This window comes from Ctenopharyngodon idella, chromosome 16 (genome assembly GCF_019924925.1).
Source record: "Ctenopharyngodon idella isolate HZGC_01 chromosome 16, HZGC01, whole genome shotgun sequence".
Taxonomy (NCBI): Eukaryota; Metazoa; Chordata; class Actinopteri; order Cypriniformes; family Xenocyprididae; genus Ctenopharyngodon; species Ctenopharyngodon idella.
Genome location: NC_067235.1, coordinates 20,448,896 through 20,470,000, shown reverse-complemented (window position 1 = coordinate 20,470,000; position 21,105 = coordinate 20,448,896). Strand labels below are relative to the sequence as shown.

Below are 21,105 nucleotides of genomic sequence, written 5' to 3'. Positions count from 1 at the left end.
CTTATATTATTACTTATTTATAAGTATATACAGTCAAACCAAAATTTATTCAGACACCTTGAACATTTCATTCATTAATACAGTTTATTCACTATAATTAAAAAAAAATGTAAAAAGAAAAAAAAAATATGACAAGATCTCAGAGTGTCAGAAAAAATGAATCTTAATTATGTCAGATAACACTTAAGCAAAACATGGTCAGGTCAAAGTGTCTGAATAATTTTTAGTTCCAAATTTTTATCAATTTTACTGGTAGTCCACTGTATGAAGAATTTTTGGGTATAATATGTCACAGTTTACTTTATTTTGCTATCCTCACTTACATGACTATAGTGTCCTACACCCACTAGTAAAAATGTATCAAAAATATCAAAAATGTCTGAATAATTTTTGGTTTGACTGTACACTTAAAAATACTTTTAAAAAAATAATATAAAAAATATAATTTCAATTATAAACATAATATAAAAAAAATAATATTGTATTTTGTAATATTGTAAATATATAAATAAAAACTACACACACATAAATAAATACTACTAGATAAAATAGTCAGTTGTTGGACAACATTGTGACCCACCCCTATTTGAAACTATTTTTGTCTGAGGTTAAGCTCCGATTGTACACACTGTTGTAGGGATAAAACGTTTCAGTTGCTTCCAGCGAATTGACATTTTGCTGCAAGGAGAAACCACTGGAAACAAATACAGTGTCGGCAGAGGCAACAGTGAGCGGATTCTGCCAAGAGAACAAAGATGCCTGTATTGTGACATGAAACCTAGCCGTGCTGTTTGGCTGAGGAACATTAAAGACTTGATTGCTTCCTCTGTGCAGTAACCGAATGTCAGCTGTGCTTTGTCTCCGTTTGTCATAGCTATCGGTGGTGTCTCACACTCTGCACTGGGGGAAACAGTACAAAGATCATCAGACTTCAGGCTTTTATTCGCATTTAAAGTCGGCATTAAACGGAAGTTGCGATCCGTCTTCCCTTTTGTGACGTAGGCCTATATTCGAGTGAAAGCTTCTTGAACAGGAAAAAATGTAAGGCGGGACTTCATTTTGTCCATCAGGAATTCATCGGATCGTTGTGGTTTGCTATTGCTGTGATAGGTTGTCCCGCCAACAAACCAGTAAAAAAAGTGCTCACATCAGGGCATATTAATTTTAAAAAAATGATGCACATGGATAAATTTCTATAATAAATACTGCAATATTCAATAAAAAAGAAGAACTGTCAATTTGAATTTCACAGTGATTTTAATGTTTAATGGTATTTTCAATTGTGGTAATCAAATAGGGTTTTAATGATAGTTTAAATATAAAATGATAATACTAACCATTGGGAATTTTAACATGGTTTACGTCAAACCGGTAACCATTTCTTCCCTACTGCTGAGTCATAACCAGTTCCTGCTGTGCTGAAGTCAAGCTGAGGTAATGCTTGCTGAGCTTAATGCTTCTGAAACCTAGTGAGCTGCCTCACTGCTTACTGCCAACATTGGCAGCTGCTTTCTAAGACATGTTTTGTAACCTAAAAAGTTTCAATAGTTTGCTATTAGCATGTTAAGCAAAGAGCGAGATTCTAATAAACAAATATCCACCCTATTTTCACATACAGCCATTTTAAACTTGAATGTGCAATTCTTCCAGTGTCAGTCGCTTCCAGTTATTTTAGCTGTACTAATACGTTATGCTGCTTGAAATTACAAATATCATATTATTTGAATTTATTATTGTAATCACAATAATAATAGTTTTACAGTTTACTGCACTTTGTTATTCTTTTAGTTATTTACCTATACTGGCTAATGAATTCAAAGTCTTACACATTCACAGGAAATAGTTTACTTCCACACTGAAAAATAAGGTGGATAAGTAGCACAAACAAAAACTGGGTAATAAAATAAAATATAATAATATTATATAATAATATTTTAAATTAAATACTCTAAAATACACTAATTTATTTAAATTATACTACTTTTTAATCAATACATTTCAATATTGAATGACAATAAGTATTGATAAAACAACAGTTGTGTCACAAATGACACACTATACACTATGTACTTATGCACTACATAGTCAACCGTGTAGTGTATGAACTTTAAAAGGTTATTTTGTCATTCAACATTGGAGTCTGATAGCCCCTCCCCCCTTCGCTTCATAATTAAAGCTGCGACAGTCCACACTTCGTTTTTATTTTTTTTTGGTTAAATAAGTGCATCATGCAGTTATTAGTGCACCTTTTATTTTTTGAATTTTTAATGTGAACACACTTAAATAAATACACATTTAAATAAATAAATAAATAAATACACACTATTTATACTACAAAACAGCATAGAATAGTGCATAAGTACGCGAATTGGGATGCACCTAACATTTCTTATTGCTTCAACTTCAACACCACCTTTTTTTTTTTAACTGAACTTGTCATAGTGAATTCTGGGATTGCATTCTCCAAAAAGGACTGCCTACATGTAAGGCCACCTTCTATTTTAGCCAAAATAAGTTATCTTAGAAGGCAGCATGATTTATTTGGCTACCTTTTGAAACTACCTTCTTGTCTGAAGCTGCCTACAATGTCCAAAAATGCTTATTTTTGAAGTGTTTTCTTGACTCACCCAAGTGTACGCAAGAGTTTTGAGGTGCAGTCTCTAGAGGGAACGTCTGTCCCATGCTCCAGCCCCCTATAAGGGCCTCCGTTCGCAGCTCCTGTCCAGGTGCACCCCAGTGAACAGCAGCAGCAATTCAGGACACCCAAAGTCTTCTGCTTTTCCTTTCAGTTTCAAAGTACTTATTTCCTGTCACCTAGTGTCGCTCTCATGTTTCCTTCCACTTTCCAACCCACAACATTTCCAAGGTCCTCTTTTCTTTGAGTGGATCTCATGCCAACTACACTTCTTTTCTTCCAGTGTCCTTCAGCCCTCCTTCTGCAACTCTCTCCACCCCCTCTCCCTCTCCCTCTCTCACACAGGCCCCTGCCTCCACACCACTTTCTCTCCCTCCACTTCATAAACGAGCTTGCAAAGCAGATCAGCGTAGACGCCAACGGATGCCTATCATTCCTTAAAGCAGAGGTCAAAGTGCAAAGTGAGTGTGTGTGCGCTTGCGTATGAGTTCTAATGAAAAGCAAAGGGGAAAAAAAGAGCACAGGATTAAAGGGAAGTTCAGCCAAAAGAGGGAGAGATGGTATCAGCTGGGCAGACATTTGACTTTGTGGTTATGGAGAATACAAAAGCAAGAGGAACTCACATCTGACTGATCATCAAAAACACTCTTAACACATCATGTTAGTCAATATTTTAACTGAAATGTGAAATTTCACTTACATTACAAAGAAAACATTGGATAACAACCTTCATCGGCCACGTACACACTGAATAGTTTCAGGAGTGACAAGCGCATTTAAATACGGGAGTGAGTCCCCTAAATGATCGTTCCATGAAAATCACTCACTCCTGAAAGCGTGATGATTGACATCATGGTAACCATAGCAACGTTCTGGCGTCTCGCATGTTTAATATCCACTATTTTTGACCAAAGACTCATTCTGCAATTTTATCTAAAAACCGTTGACAGAGGAGTCATGTTTTGTTTATGCTTGGAAGGCTGATTCACAGAGTGAGCTCCTACAGTGTTGCCATGTCCATATATTATACGCATTTTTGGCTTGTTGTTTGAGCTTGCCCACTGAAAGGGAAGATTATTAGGGATTATAAACCTAAATTAAATCTGTTCAGTGTATAAATCGATCATGTCTCTTCAGGAAAATTGGACTAAACCACTCAATTCATATGTATTAGTTTTACGATCTCTTTATGAAGTTTTTGAAGCGCCAAAATGGTAGTTGCATAGCTGTCAATGGAGGGACATAAATCGTTCAGATTTTACTAAAAATATCATCATGTGTGTTCCGAAGATGAACAAAAGTCTTACGGGTGTGGAACGACATGAGGGTGAGTAATTAATGACAGAATTTTCATTTTTGGGTGAACTAACCCTTTAAAATATATTTTAAATTGTAATTTATTTCTGTGATGGCAAAGCTGAAATTCTCATGTCACATGATCCTTCAGAAATAATTCTAATATGCTGATTTGGTGCTCCAGATTTGACATTTCTTACAGTTGAAAATGGTTGTTTGCTTAATGGTTTTGTGGAAACAGTGATACTTTTTTTTTTTTTTTTTTTTTTTTTTTTTTTAAGGATTCCTTATAAATAGAAAGTTCAAAAGAACAACATTTTTGTAGATTCTATCTTAAATAAAAATTAAAATTAAATTTTAAATTCTATCTTACTGATCCCAAAACTTTTGAATGCTAGTGTAAATTTTAGACTTTGAATATTGTATACAAGTTACATAAACTACTTTTATGTAGCTCCACCCCACTGCAATTGCCTGGAAAAGAGCAAGCAGAACAGTCTTCAGCATTTCTCCTTTTGTGTTCCACAGAGAAAAGAAAGTCAGACAGGTCTGGAATGGTGAGTAAACAATGGCAATGTATTTTTGGGTGAAATGTCCCTTTAAGATTGATACTGAATCTAGGTCCCCTAAACAAACTCTCTCTTTAACTCGAACATTAAATCTATTAGTCTACACTCAGTGATCAGCGGATCTGGACTTCTGCCCTCTGAACGGAGCAGAGGGTAATGTACTTCAGCAAATCTTCATCCACAGGAATTCCAAGAATGCAATTTTATCCAGCAGAGTACATTAGCAGAGAACGGGAATGTGGAAGTGTGTAGCTGTGTAACTTGACTACAGCAGATCGCACTCCTAATCCCATTTCCTACAGCCTGACATTATTTCTCATTCCACAGTGTATAACTAAGCGATTCTGTCCCAAATCCCTGAATTGCATTGATGTGTATATAAAAGCTTCTTTTAGATGAGAAACATCAGTCATGGACCACATCCTCCCTGTGATCAACAGTGCTCCAGATCTTTGGTCACCATCCATGACCATGTGTGATCATGCAGCCTAAGGACAAACACAGCCAGATGGATCTCAAATGAATATAATGATTAACCATAATTCACTATATTTGATCTAATGTCCTGTCAAATCTTAATAGGATGTTCAAGTCAAGAGATCAAGTGTACATTACTGGAGCTTCATTATTTCACAATAGAATAACAGCAATAAAAGCTGCGTATTCAAGTGACTTCACCCACAATTGAAGGGAAGTAATTCAGGCTCCCTCATTGTTAAACTCTTTACGTGACTGATGCTTTTAGACACAAACATATAGGAAAACCCATATCAGTATCTGTGCTCTCTCAACATTCATTAGAATGGTATTTGTTTGTTCTCATGCCAACTTTGTTTAATAATTAATAAGGAATAATCTCCAGAATGAAAGTATTAAAACAATCTTCACTTTAACTGTCGACTAAATAAAAACAGCAGCACACCAGCTAGTAGAGTTGTCAAACGTTCCATACTATTGTTAAAAAAAAAAAAAAAAAAAAAGGTTGACCATACCAGCATTTCTGCAGTACCAGTAGTACAGAGTACCGCTACTTGAGCACGCTGTTTTTACAAGCATTGACCATTGTAGCCAATCACAATCATTTGAGTGCGTGAACACAGTGGCCTATCAGAGGTGCAGTAAGTTAGTCAGAAACCACTTAACAGAGCTGAAAACGGACAAGGTTTTGTTTTGTTCAACACAAGCCACACACTTGCGAATCCTTTTATTATAACCAACAAATTCAGTGAGCTTTCACTTTAGAGATTGACAACCTAAGTGATTATAAAGGGGAGTCTCTTATCTTGCTTTTTGTTTAGTGCCCATTCACAATCTGAATACAAGTTTAGTTTTTCTTGCTGCCAAGTACACTGCAAAGTTTCTGGATTGACAATCTCATTTAAATGTGCGATTGTATCGGAAACAGCAGCAATTGACAGTGATAACCAATGGACGAGACAAATCTGGATTTTTTTTTTAAGTACTTCATTCAACCGTTTTTGTTATAGTACCAAAAATGGTACCGAGAACCACGGAATTTTACTGGTATTAGTACCGACTACTGAAATTTTGGTACCTGCTGCAAACCTACCAGCAAGTATTTTGTTTATAGTTTAACATGGTTACTGAGAGAAATAATTTACACAAAAATTAAAATTGTCATAACTTTGTCGCTGACTCATCCTCATTTTTACAAACGTGTTTGACTGACTTTTTTTGTGAAACACAATGTGACCAATGTTGTATGGAGCACAATGTTCTTCGAAATACAGAAACAGTTCATTTAAATTGTAATAATATTTCAATATTACTATTTTAATGTATTTTTGATCAAATAAAATGCAGCCATGCTGAGTATGAGAGACCTGCAAAATACTTAAAAAAAAATAAATCTTAACGAACGTTTAAAATGTATGTATAAAAGAAGTACAACTTCAAGTGATCTGCAATTAGTTGACAAACCCAATGCATTGACTAGCAGCAAATTCGACTAGTTGATTCAACCCCCAGTTTATAGATGGGAATATGATGTAAAATAGGGCATTAGAATAGAATTGGCTAATGCTGTAATAATTTTACCCCCAGTTTCACAGACAAGGCTTAAGCCTGGTTCCAGACTAAAATGCATGTTTGAGCTGTTTTAATTTACAGCAACTTGCACAGATATATCTTACAATATGTCAGTGCCATTGTTTTGTCTCAAGATGCACACCAGTAACGTTTTTTTTCAAGGGCACATTTATAAAAGCTACTTAAGTGTCCTAACTGAACTAAGGCCTAATCCTTGCTTAATCTAAGCCCTGTCTGTGAAACCAGGCCTCAGGATGAACACGTCTTTCAAAATATTTGAACAAAAAATTAAATGTTTGTGGCTTTGATGAAGTAACGAAGAACCAAGAACAAACAATCCTTTCTCTCTGTGGTGCAGGAACTATGAAATCCCCAAACCATTTAACAGTAATGCTGAACTGGGGGCAACAGAAAGAGCAAGAGGGAAAAACTGCAATGATACAACAAGACGAAAGAGAACAAAAGAGATGAAGCAAGCAAAGAAAGAGGCACAAACAAAAATAGCTTTGTGCTACATTGTTTCGACATGTTACATAAAATTTGTACATCCAAGTTGGATAGATCACAAAAGAACTCTGACCTATTCATCTCACAACTCATCTGTTATCTTTGCAACCGTTCCAAGATCAGCCCCACAGTAAGAACACACATGCATCTACACTGGGAAAAAAAAATGACTCAGAGGACTGAACTGAAACCCTGCTTTTCTCTGTCCCAGTTACAGCACCTACACTGGGCGCATTTCCAAAGAGAGAGAACGAGAGAACAGAGAGAGAAGAGAATCAGCTCCTTGGTTCTACCTAGACCCAGAACCTGACATGACCTGGAAAACGAGCTCTACGAATCTGTTCAAGGTAGAAACTGCTTTCATGATGACCTTCCTTAGGGAGCGGCACAGAGTTCTTTACCAGTGTTTTGTTGATGAGCAGGAAGCTTTAGACAATTACTTCTGCAAGCATCCCATTTTAATCAAATGCAGTTGTTCCTCATTACACTGCTCTCACAGACAAATAACAAATGTATGACTACAATGGCTGCATCCTAGAGTATATTATGTAGTAACTGTAAACAATAAACAGTTAGAATGCACCAAAATGTGTTAAATCAAGATCACACATTAGTTTCTGGACCTTAATCAACAAATCTACAAATGGAACAGTTTCTTCTTAATTATTCACCATCATTAGTATCAAGACAGAGCAAAGCAAGGCAATAAATACTCACCTCGATTTTCCATTACAGAATCTGAGACAAAACGATAAATGGATCCTGTAATTAAAGCAAAACAAACAGATAATTACATAAGCAGGTCCTTCATTTACAGAGCCACTCATTACTAATTATTACAGACAGATAGCATGGCATTTAAATTATTTAATAAAGCAATAAGCCACAAGAGGATGTGCATTACAGTCAATTTACCACTGGTAAGGGGAGTTCTTAAGCACGTGATTCAAACTCCTTTACCCTTGGAAAAAAACAGCATTCACTGTTGCAAATATTTTTCAAATGTGAAGGTTTAGTGATAAAACAAATATATAAAACAAATAAAACAACTCAAAAAAAAAACTATAATAGAATAAAATAAAACTAAGGGATGTTTTTCCATCTTGGGTTCATAAAAGGACACACATCTCTCTTGAATCACCAATGGGGGTTTCAAAACAGAATTTACTCAGAATGAATGGGCAGACATACAGTGGTGAAGGTCATTGGTGGTCGCCTCTGTTCGTCTATATCAAAGGGTTCAGACCAGCAGACAGGGTGCATTCGCTCATCTCCAGGGGTTTCCTGTAATATAGACATAATGTGTAACTCACTTGATCGGAGGTCAGCTGAGACCAAACACATCTCTTCAAATCCTCACTGGCTGTGATCACAGGTTCATGACAGCGATCAGTAAAGTGTGTTATCCTCAAGTACTCTCATTGTCCTTGAAAGCTTCACTCCCAGACTCCTTCATATGCTACGAATGATGCTGGTTATTTTACTCCAAGTGTAATCTTTGCCAAAGGAGATTTGGTGGTTCCTACACTAATTAGTCGCACGTCTCACACCATTAAGGTGGCAAGAACTTCATCCAACATATTTAAAAAAGCAGGTGCTACATCTCCAGGTTGCACAATTGTTGGGACAAAAAAAACGTTTGTTTAAAATAGCACCAGCAAGCTTTAGAAAAGACCAGAAGGTAAGACCATAAATAGAAGACAGGCAATTATCTGAAAGGCGCTGATGGAAAGGATAGATAACAGGCAAATAAAATGAACGAATGTCTAACAGAGGGATACACAAAACAGACAGGGCACATCAGACTGTAATGGACTGTCAGTAGAAGTGGAGGATGGATGAATCGAGGAGAGCGCGAGAGAGAGAAATGCTAATGAATATCTCCAGGGGCATTGATCGATTAAACCGAACGCAGACAGACAGCAGTCTCACCGCACTTCAACTTCTGCTTCGTCACAATGAAAGATAAGAACAGCAGAAGACTGCACGACATTTACCTGAGCCCAGCTAATGTTGTTTGTGTGATATGTCTTATTTAAAAACCAGAATACAAGTTGACACAAAATACAGTCAGTGCCAATCGTATTCTGCTAAAATAAAATGGGTAGGAGAACTACAGTAGAAACAGTAATATTCTGAAATAATATTACAATTAGGGCTGGACGATTATGACCTAAAATCAAAACCTTGATTAATTTTACCTCGATTACGATTATTTTGTTTCTGGGTTTTTTTTGTTTTGTTTTTGCCCTCATAGTTCACTTACAATGTTTACTGTAAATATGCTTGACTATTAAAGGTGGGATATTTTTTTCTATTGAAAGAGTGATCTGACATAACAGCTCACTTTCAGCAGTTATTTTATCTATGGTTTGTAACATTTCTTATAGATTTCTGCTCGTTGTAAATCAGATAAAGATAAATTAGCACAGTACCAGTTCGTAATGAGAGTGATTGCGTGTGTGAATTAGTCATACCGTCTCTTTATTAATTGTGAAGCTGTGGGTTGTAAATAGTTACTTCAAAAGTAGAAAAATATATGCTATAATAACTTTTGAGTTTCTAAGCTTTTAGTGATAAATCACAGGACAGCGCTGACAAACTAAGTCAGTTTCTGCGTTCCTCTCTGTGCACGCGATCTTCACGTTTTGTACAACTACTGTTTGTATGAGTGTTCGTGCCACAATGCAGCTGCGCGAGCACGGTAGCTCGATATAATACACATCCGATCGTCTAAAATCGCTTGAATGTCCAAACTGGCAAACCTTAAAACACTTACAACTGACAAAGTTTAGTGAAGACGCAAGGCTCACCGCTCGCGCACCGTCTGTGTGTGTTGACTCGGCGTTCACCTGCGTGCTGACTGGACGGGGCGGAGTCACGTGGCTTCACACGCGGTAGTATATTTTTAAGTGGGAAGTATTAACAGGATTAAAAAACCGAAATAACCGACATTTACACTGGTTAGAGGTTCTGAATTTCGGTTTCGATTACTTTTCGATTAATCGTCCAGCCCTAATTACAATTTAAAATAACTGTTTCCTATTTGAATATATTTTTAAAATGTAATTTATTCTTGTGACGGCAAAACTGAATTTTCAGCATCATTACTCCAGTCTTCAGTGTCACATGATCCTTCAGAAATCATTCTATGATTATAATATGCTGATTTGGTGCTCAAGAAACATTTCTTATCGTTATCAATGTTGAAAACAATTGCGCTGCTTAATATTTTTGTGGAAACTGTTATCCTTTTTTTCAGGATTCCTTGGAGAATCTTGAAACAATTCATTTCACCCTTGCTGAATAAAAGTATTAATTTCTTTCAAAAAAAAAAAAAAAAAAAAATTGATGACCCCAAACTTCGATATTTATGTATTTGCTCTAAAGAAGCTTGAAAGAATTGGTTTTAAATTCGAATAAACCATAATACTGCAAAAATCTAAAATAAACAAGGAATGTTTTCACATTGTTTTTCACAACAAAAAAGAAGAAAATTTAATAGGGATGCACTAAAATTAAAATTCTGGCTGATAATTATTATTAGTGGATTTAGCTGCTTACCATTATGGTACCAATGTGTGCATCTCTATCCATTAATATCACAATACGTAATAGTAAACAGCAATATTTGCATACATATACATTCATTAAATCAACCATGTCGCAGTTTGATATTTAAGTTATAAATATTTCGAAATTGAAGGTTATTGAGGCTCAATAATGGCTGGTATGTCCCTGACATCCCATGAAACATGACAGTCAGCTGAGGTCTACAGAATTTGCATCCGTACATTAAGCAGGCAGGAATGCAGTAAACATGAGACAGGCATTGCTAGAGTTAAGCAGCCTGTTTCAGCTACAATCATTATCCCTTGCAGCCTCACATTTTTGAGGTTTCAGACACCAAAATAATCCTAAAACCCTGGTCATTTGGTTTGCGACTTCCTGAAGGACTGTATGATCATACCTAACGCACACACTAGACTCAAACTACAAAATAAGGAAAGCAAGTGAAAAATAAAAAGAACAAGTCTTAAAGTGCATGTTTTTGTTTTGGTAATTTAATTTTTATAAAGAAGTTGAAGTTTTTCATGTGCAATTGTGGTTAAAGGCAAAAAAAAGAAAGCTTGTACATCACTCCTGATCATAAAGCTAGTTTTCTCTTATCACACTGTTCTTTTAGGATGAAAAAGAAAATATATTTATTTTGTCTCAAGACTCTTAGAGAAAGGTGTATTGCTATTATTGTTGTAGATGTGGACACACTATAAAAAACTCGCCTGCAGGGAGCTTACGCTGTCCCTTATGCAAATATCATTGAGAACAAAATGGTATACCGCTGCGACGATGCAGTGACCAGGCAGCTAGAATACTAATACTGTCCAACTCATTCCTGTGTAAAAAAAAATCAGCTTTTCACAATATTGAAACTGATCTTCATAATTCTAAAGCTGGGTTCACACTATATGATTTTGGCCACAATTTGGCCGCCTGAGGCAAATTTTGAGAATGCAATTTGCAACCTTAAAAATCAGCCAAGTCTTCTTGCGCGCATCCGTTTTTAACACGTCTTGAATGCCATACAGTCTGACATTAATGATAACTGAGATCCCACAGTGTGACATGGCTCACAGCAGGGATCATGTTCGTACAGTCTGACAAGCAACAATCGTAAAGAAAATTGTAGAGTGTGCTTAAGTTTCATAGTTATGTTGCTTTCATTTATGATTTTGAAGCATGTCACAATGAGGATTTGAAAGCAGCTTTATTTTGGTCTGTACAGGAATTCTTGGTGGGTTTATTTTTGTTTGGTCTCTGAAGCCTTACATTCTTGTTTTGGGCCAAGTGGTTAGCATGTTGTGACTGTGGTATTGAAACCACAGGGTAATATTGACCAAAGCTATGCATACATCAAATAATCCATCCTCCCATGTAATCGTAGTCTAGCCACTGCAACAAACTAACTATGGTCTTTTAGGTCTAGGTATCTACATTAACTGTGTCAAATCAACTGTTTGAATTAGGCCTATCTCAAAACCACAAGAATAACATGTTCTCCTTAAAGGATTAGTTCACTTTAAAATGAAAATTACCTCAAGATTTACTCACTCTCAAGCCATCCTAGGTGTGTATATGATGTTCTTCTTTCTGATGAAAACAATCAGAGTTATATTAATATCCTGATGCATCCAAGCTTTATAATGGCAGTGAACAGGACCAACAAGTATGAAGCTCAAGAAAGTGCATCTATCCTTCATAAACATACTCCACACGGCTCCGGGGGGTTAATAAAGGCCTTCTGAAGCGAAGCGATGCGTTTGTTTAAGAAAAATATCCATATGTAACAAGTTATAAAGTAAAATATCTAGCTTTCACCAGACCACCTTCCTCATTGAACTTACGGAAAAGGTGTAACTGGCGTTGCGTCAGTTACGCTTTTTCTGTAAGTTGAATACATAAGGCATAGGTTAGTAGTGTAAGCGTTTCGAACTGTGAGAGGCGTTACACTTTCTTTGTAAGTTGAATACGGAAGCCGGTCGGGAAATGAGCACGCACAATTAAGTATTCAATATCAATTGATGTATATCAAATAATTGACAGACAATGATAAATGTAAAAAAACACAGTAATAAACATTGCCTTTCAAAATAACTGATAAATGCATGCCACTCTCTGAATTAAACATTCAATTTTAATGAAGCATGTAGCATAATACTCTCATTGCATATTGTCCGCTATTTCACACACTATTCGCAATGAATTTGAAGAAATGATGCTGCTGTGGCTTCATTCTGATGGGGAATGGCTTAGGAATATGTGCTGGATAGGCAAAAGAGCCGAGAGAATGAATTGGAGACACTTCAGTGCCTTAACGGGGAGCAGATGCGTGTCTCTCAGATAAATCCGTTCTCACACCCCTGGACCAGTAGCATCAACGCCAGTGAGTCATACTGTAAACTGGAACAATGTGCAGGGTTCTTCCTTAAAAGGTGAGAATATATGTTTGCATGCAGCATTCATGTGTAGTGTTTGCAAGATGAATGTGAATATGACATGAATGCAAAGCTACTATAATAACACGGGAATAGAGGGTGAAGCATGTTGTCATATTCCCAAATGCAAAGAGAGTGTCACCTCACGAACCTGACACATGGTGATACCTAACACATGCTAATCCCTGACACACACACTCACTCATCCTTGCAGCCTCCCTCAGGACATGAAGTGTGAAAAAAGATGTAACTGGCCTATTTCTTCTTTGGGTGCTTAACTCCTCAGCCTCCGTCGTGCACCATTTAGGATGTGCGCTCAGGGAACTAAAATCCTTCATACTGTAAATTAAACATGGCAAAATCAGCGTGGTACCAAACTGTTCGGGAGCTGCCCTATAAATGATATAAAAGCAAAATAAAATTAGATTTAGATTAGGTTTAGATGGAAATACATTGGAAGGATGACCTTGCAAGGTCCTTTCACTAAGTTTTACTTGTCACTAACGGTAATGGTTTCTCATCAATTTCAGTCGGTGAACAGGAAAAATCTGGAGGAGAAATATAACAGATGTATAACAGACTCTATTATTGTATCTACTCATCTCTGATGCCTCGCTCTCCTTCAGAACTTCTATATGTGAACACCAAGTCAATTCCATGCTCTGAACAAAAATATTCTTGAGCCAGAAACAAAATATCCAAACAAACACTTCATTTGGTTTTCAAGTAGGGCAGTGCATAAGGTAAAGTTTAAAAAAAAAAAAAACATAAAAATAAAATAAACCGAATTTCTAAACACTGGTCATATTTCATTAGATTACTCACAAATTACATTATTCTATTGACAAATGATATGAAGAAAAAAAGATAGTGTAAACTTAAAGTAAATACTTTCTAAATACTTTAAACCTATTTATTATATTTTCACAGTTAAAATTGGTCTTTCTTTATATATGAAAACAAATACAGAGCTGCCTTTATATTTTAGAAAGGGACATGCCTTGCAAAGGGATCAACCTACTTGGTGACCCCAAAAAGTCCGAAAACCCATGAACTAGACTAACACAGACAATCTGTCCTTTATACATAAATAAAATACAAACAGCAAAATGAAAAGCAACAGATTGGAACAATGCACAAGACAAGATGCTTTAAAGAAAATAATTTCTTAACACTCATGGTAGGATGCTACAAAAACGAGATGTGATGCAGAATGCAATGACCAAAGACTTTCTTCTGAACATGGATGACTGCAGGAGTGGTGCTTTAAAGTAGGTTTTTATGAAGATTTTTATTAGAAAACATCCAAAAATGCACCTACATAAATAAATAATCAAAAAATTAGATATATTAAACTTCACTGATCGACTAGTCAGTTGTTGGACCAATCCAACCAATCCAAAAATGATGTCTGATGTCACATAATGATTGACACGATTAAAAAAATGATAGAAATTGTATCAGAGCAGATGGCACATTGAAACACACCCCCCAAAGCTCAGTGTTAAGAGTGACACTACAGCACCACACTCTCATGTATAAAACTAGGCCTACAACTTGACTGCCTAAGAATAGCTTAACACACATAAAAGTGGGTTTAGTGTCCTACATCAAGCTGCCTGTAGTAACACATGGTTGATTCTCCAAACACCAAAGAAAAAAAACTGACAGAAAAGAAGAAAGGATGACAGAAAGTAGAGTCCTCTTCTATAAACAGAACTTTCAAATCTAAGGACGAGTTCTTCAACTGGATGCGCCGATTCAATTACGTAGCACGGAAATGGGAGCAGCTGGTACGCTTGTGTGATCTTTAAATAGCATCCCACCTCTGCGTGTCAAGGCTCGCTCATGTGTTTAGGTTTGGGCAGAGACAGCTGCCGATGGTGGAGAGAAAAATCGTTACATGCACTGGAGGTCAACGGAGAGTTTTGATTTCACAAACTTATGCCAATTGCGGGGGAAGACAGTATCTATGATGAACTTCCAATTTACTAATGTAACCCAAACGCAATCTTACTGTAATTTCAAAAATCGCTCTAAAAGTTCGCCTACCTCCCTGGCCGAGAACTCAACCAGAACGCAAGAGCTCCGTTGAGAGAACTATGAAGCGAGACCTGTATTTCCTATCTCCAGACCGCATTTCACACCCCCGGCTCCCTTTAGAATGACTGGACAGTGCTGTACGTTCCCATTCCGAACCGCCTATACGTCATTGCCACGCCTGCCCCAGAAAAGCTCCGCTCACCCCAGGGACCTGTGGCCCACTTTCCAAGGAGCCCAAAACACCAGTCCGAACCAAACTTCAGCCCTCCTCTCATTCCATCTTGTACATAGCCTAAGAAACTAACAGCACAGACAACCTTGATCAAGTCATGTCCCGAGGAAAGGACGGCAATCCTTGTTTCCTAATGAAACGATGTTTAATTTGAGAAAAGGCACTCTCCATTTCCCACCAGTGAAGTAAGATCTTGTGACTGCATCCTGATAGCTGGCAAACTGCATTTAGTGAGATGAGATCTCTTGAATACAAAACAACTCAATCAAGGGATAGTTCACCCAAAAATGAAAATTCTGTCATTACTCACCCTCATGTCGTTCAAAAACTGGCAAGACTTTAGTTTATCTTCGGAACACAAATGATGATCTTTGATGAAATCTGAGAGCCTTCTGTCCCTCCATAGAAAGCTACACAACTGACACATTGACGCTTAAAAAAGTTCCTAAAGAGATTGTAAAACTAATCCATATTAATTGAGTGGTTTAGTCCAAATTTTCTGAAGAGACACGATCGCTTTATATGAAGAAAAGATTGAATTTAGGCTTTTATTCACACTCATCAATTCGCACATCAGTTATGGTAAACGGAAGCTCAAGCATGTTTGGTTGACATGCGAGAACCAATTGAGGTTCATTCTCGTGTGTTGCGCAGCACATTTGAGCTTCCCAAAGAGTTTTGTTCTCGACTCGTGCATCAAGCATGTACGGTTGAGCTTCTGTTTATGTTTGCTGATCAATATTTATATGTGAATAAAAGCCCAAATTAAATCTGTTCATCATGTAAAGCAACCAAGTCTCTGTCTATGGAGGGACAGAAAGCTCTCAGATTTCATCAAAAAGATCTTCATTCTCGAAGATGAACAAAACGACATGAGGGTGAGTAATTAATGACAGAATTTTCATTTTTGGGTTAACTAACCTTGGTAGAGTGAAACACTCTCATGGCAACTATTTCATGTTTTGGTGAATTGGTGGCTAATTCGTACAATCACATTTGTATGTTTTCATACAATCTGCTTATACCCGCCGATGGTTAGGTTTAGGGGTGGATCTTCATGCTAAAAAAAAAAAAAAAAAAAAATTTTACATTTCCATATGAATCACATTGTACAAATTCATTCAAAATCACCACCTCGTAAAAAAAAAAAAAATTATGTTTTCTAATGAGATCAGGTTGGAACCACAAACAGGCCTTATATATTCAGCAATCAGCAGTATATATTTCGGTACCCATATTGAACAAGAGGTTAAGGTTTGGCTAGTTAACATGGTTTCACCCTTGCTGGTAGGTGTCGTAACTACATCACCTGGCTGCAGAGAGATTTTTGCCAGGCATAGCATGCTTAAAACAGCAGAAAATACAGTAAAATGAACTACAATACTATTTATCGAGGCTTTTATGAAGAAACATAAACTACTGAAGTAACCTTTTCACCCAACTACTCACTATTCGTTATCTGACTGACAGTTAAAAGCTACATTTTGGTTTTTTATGAGTTCTATATAGATCAATTATAATTTTGATCTAAATGTGATCCACCCCCTCATATCCTGGACTTCACAGAGATAATGTGATAAATCGCAATGGCCTAACCCAGATAAAAATTGTATAATGTACAAGTCATCATTTTAAAAAACACAGAAATCACTTTATTTTCTGCAATGTCACAGTGTGAGAGTACAACACAAACCTGCTGTTACAGTTTCACCATCGCTACGCATATGCACTGCTTATGCATGCGGTGTGAAACAGGCTCTCCTAACTGAACTAACAAAAATCATTTTGAATACATAGACAATACACATTCTCATAAGCCATCAATATAAGAAAAGCAAAAAGTAAATGACATAATTTGCAACTTAAAGGATATTTAGACCAGTCTATCAACATCCTTCCCAAGTAAAACAAACTTGTGTCTTCAACATCTACACATCTCTCTGCAGAAACCATTTAGATGTATGAAAAGACCACCAAAGAGTTTAAACAAATGATTTTCAATTTGAAACATTATTGTATAGGCTATATAAATAACTATACTCATCTCAATCATCTAGAACCAAGATTTTCAACCAGGGTCCCTTCAGGGGATCCATGTAATGGAGAAAATACAATAAAACATTTTCATTACATTAACTAATTTCTGACTGTCTAGTTAAAGACCTGCTAAGTGTTATATTTTGTAGTGAAGTTAGTTATAATGTTCATAATCAAAGTTATTATAAAGAAAACACATCATTTTAATCATAGGCTTCTGGGTTTTCCTAATGTCTCAGTGTCTATAAAAACTGAAAATCCCCGATCTACTGGATTCCACTAAAACACATTGTTATCATCATTTGTGTCCTCCTTAAGCTAGAATACCAATGCGAGTAAAAGAAGATGGTCTGCACTAACCACACTGAGTAACAGGATGGAATATTTCTTAATAATATTAAATAGCTTAACAAGTGTCCTTCACCCTACCTTGCAACGGGCAATCCATCTCAATCTTTCGCTCATGCACACCAGAGAAATTAGAGCTTCACTCGAGCAATGAATGAGTGATGCTCTGACGGAGCTGCGAGCTAATCAAGTCCTCAAAACGACTCGTGCACAAAGAACAAATCAGATGCTAAAAAGATGAGATCTTCCTCGATGTTACGCAAGATGACGAGATCAGTCTCTGCATGTGATAAGGATCAAACACCGGCTCTCGTAAACGGTTCCGTTAGATTTTGAGTAACAATGGAGAAAAAAAACAGGCGGTAGATGCGAAATGCTCACTGCGAGTGGACGCGCGTGCTCCTCATTGCACATATTTCCAATGGACATGAAAATGAGCGGTGATACATTCAGAAAGCATTGGTAATTTTCTGCTGAATTAAAATGAGGAGCTTCGTTCTCCATACATTTTTCCCTTTGGAACCCCCGTAAACAAATACGTCTTCGTAAAAACAGCTCTCGTGCGTTGCTGAAAAGTCAGCTGATCATCATAACGGAAAACATTCTCAGATGTGTTATATGTTGAGTGATGTTTTCAGTACTTCCCAGACTAAAGGGGAAATGCACCGTTCGCAGTGCTTATTACATGCATTTAATGCATGCACTGAGAAAAAAAAAAAAAAAAAACAGAACGCAAGCGTGCAAAGATGATGGGGAGCATCACGATGAGCGCAGCGCCGATACAACTTTGATCACAAGTATTATCGCATTGTTTTTTTTCTCATAATAATAAAACACAAATGTTTGACTGTATTTGTGGAGGGAAAGCATATGACGAAAAAAAAATTGTTGTATGTGCACGAGTACTTTGGGCATAACTTAAAAACATAGCAGAAAGCTGAGATTTGCATTGAAACAACTTTCTTTTCCCATGCGATTAACCTGCGCGTGCATCATCTGGTTAATAGGCAGCATCTCTTACCTTGCCCTATTACGTCTAAGGCACTGGCCCTCCTCTTCCCTCGTCTAGTTTCACTTCATGTACACGACAACACGGATACTTTTTCCTTACTCTCTTTCTCCAACCCCCATTGAAACTTTTGCCAAAGATACCGGAAATCGAGGGACAAGAAGTATGGTAATTGTAGTTTTCAGTTTGAAGAACCTCTGTACGCTTCCATTGTCTGCCTCAACATAATTGACTACATTACCCATGAGGCGCTTCAGGGGAAACGAACTAATGCAACTCATTCTACCTTTAAAGTTTAAATGTTGAATGCATGTGAATATTTAGTGTATTTATGCATTTATTGTTTGTAGAGTTGTAGTGTTGTGGTGTTGTAGTGAATTGTTAATTACAGAAAATACTACTCGATATCTTATCTTTAACATTTATAGATATATCGGAGTGAAACCGTGTGCGAATCATGAAAGTGAAGCTAAACAACCCTCTTGAAAAAAACAGCATATGCTGGTAAGGTAGATTTTGAAGCTGGGATGCTGGTTTGAGCTGGTTTATGCTGGTCAAGTGCTGGTCCTATGATGGTAATATGCTGGTCAAGAAATTGTAATGGAATGTTTTTATTCTTTTACTGAAGTTGAAGTGTTCACTCTGCACGTACTGTGTATTATGTATAGTAATAGAAAGACTTTGCAATTAGCTTACAACGAGGTTAGCCTACTGAATATGGCAATCATTTTAAATATAAACTTATTTATTTATCATAAATTTACGTGTTTAGATGAATAACATGGTCTTAAATGTAATATGAGACACGATATGTTAAGGTAAAGAGAGTAATATATATATATATATATATATATATATATATATATATATATATATATATAAACAATTAAAGTTCTTAGTCTGTGGCTGTGCACATTAGACTATCTTGTCATGCATCCTAAAACAAAACATCTACATTATTGGCAATGTTACACATATTGCTTTTTAGCAATACTTACAACATTGTTTACAGCCAGAACCAATTGAATTTTTAATTTGTAATAATCCTGGAGTAACTATACAAAATAAAGCCTTTTCTATACTTCTATTCCCCCCTTCTGTTAGGTGTAGAATATTTGGTGGAAATTTTGGGTGGAGTTTTCTATCCCAGCAGAAAATCACTCATTTGAGATTGGTTGCTTAAAAGTGCAAAAATATAAAAGTTTTTCAACAAATCTGGCATTTTTATTTAATCAAAGAAGACATGTTATAGAAGAAAATTGATTGGTGAATAAAAACTATCATTTCTATCTGCATGTGTCTTAAATAGGTCATCCTGGCTAAATTCTGCAATGTCACACAAGGGACAGGTCTTGTGAACATTTCAACCAAGTATAATGAGTCAGAGGAAATTGAAGTGTGAGATAATCTTGGTAGTTAAAATGGTCAGATGGGTCAAAGGGAGGCTGTACTCATGGGACATGAAATCCCATGACTCCACCAGTGGTTCATCCAATATAATAATGAGTAAGCAAGAATTTCACTTGCATGTAACTGTATGTCCAAAAAAAGCCCAGAGCATAGCATGCATTTACTTAGTTTAAATGACATTAAAAAATGTTTGATCATGACTGAAATTTGAAGAAGCAACTGTAAAGTTTCCATAAGAAACCATGGTTTGCTAAGCAAGTGCTATGTAGTTGTATGCAACAATACAACAATTTAGTTGAAAATCACTTAAAATACAAAGAAGCAATACCTTTGTGATTAGTATTAGAATGCCTGAAGTGCTTTTAAGATTTTATAAGTCAAAACTAATTATGATTGAATATCTGCTGACACCCCAAGGTTTTTATTTAGCAGCATGTTGGTTCACATTTAACTACACAAAAATGGAAGAAAAAAAAATTACAGGTTTGTCATGTGAGTGGTGTCATTTAAAAGTAATTCCTGTAGGGATTTGATAGTAACAGTGTACTGCCATCCAGTGGAAACTCTGGAGAAGTGCTAATGGAGGGACTTTTTTTTTCAGTAGAATAAAAGAATTGTGAAACGGACTCTTGTAAAAATAGTGTTGAAATAAACTTAGGGGAAACCTTGTGCAATATCACCCATGTTTGAGGGAGCTTTCCTGATTAATTTATTACAAATAAGATGAGATGTTTCTTTTACTGATTTTACTCAAATTAGTTTTTTTTAATCATTAAAAAGAAAAAGTCATAATTTTTGCTTTATGTCATCATTGGTTCCAGCAGGAATGAAAAAAGTAGCAGGTTCTGTGTACAGCAGTCTTTATTAAATAACAAAAAAACAAAATAACCAAACACTCAGAACTTCTCAAAAACTTGAACAGAACAACCAGTATACAATGACAATTTTTTATTTTTTATTTTTTTTTTTACACT

At 36.3% G+C, this 21,105-nt stretch overlaps 1 protein-coding gene across 7 annotated transcripts in view; it reads right to left on the bottom strand.

Moving 5' to 3' along the window:
• Positions 1–18,901, bottom strand: part of phactr4b (phosphatase and actin regulator 4b) — a 46,218-nt gene extending 27,317 nt beyond the window's left edge. The window contains exons 1-4 of one of the 7 annotated variants that reach the window (XM_051865424.1): positions 18,734–18,883; positions 12,153–12,207; positions 8,248–8,340; positions 7,774–7,818 (exon numbers count right to left, since the gene is read on the bottom strand). In XM_051865424.1, the coding sequence (XP_051721384.1) occupies positions 7,774–7,786 (13 nt within the window). In that variant the 5' untranslated portion in view covers positions 7,787–7,818; positions 8,248–8,340; positions 12,153–12,207; positions 18,734–18,883. Of the gene's footprint in view, positions 1–2,627; positions 2,893–7,773; positions 7,819–8,247; positions 8,341–9,869; positions 9,889–12,152; positions 12,208–15,104; positions 15,126–17,793; positions 18,357–18,733 lie in introns of those variants that run through there. The other 6 variants (XM_051865422.1, XM_051865423.1, XM_051865426.1 and 3 more) reach the window with 6 other exon arrangements.
• Positions 18,902–21,105: the final 2,204 nt, after the last annotated feature.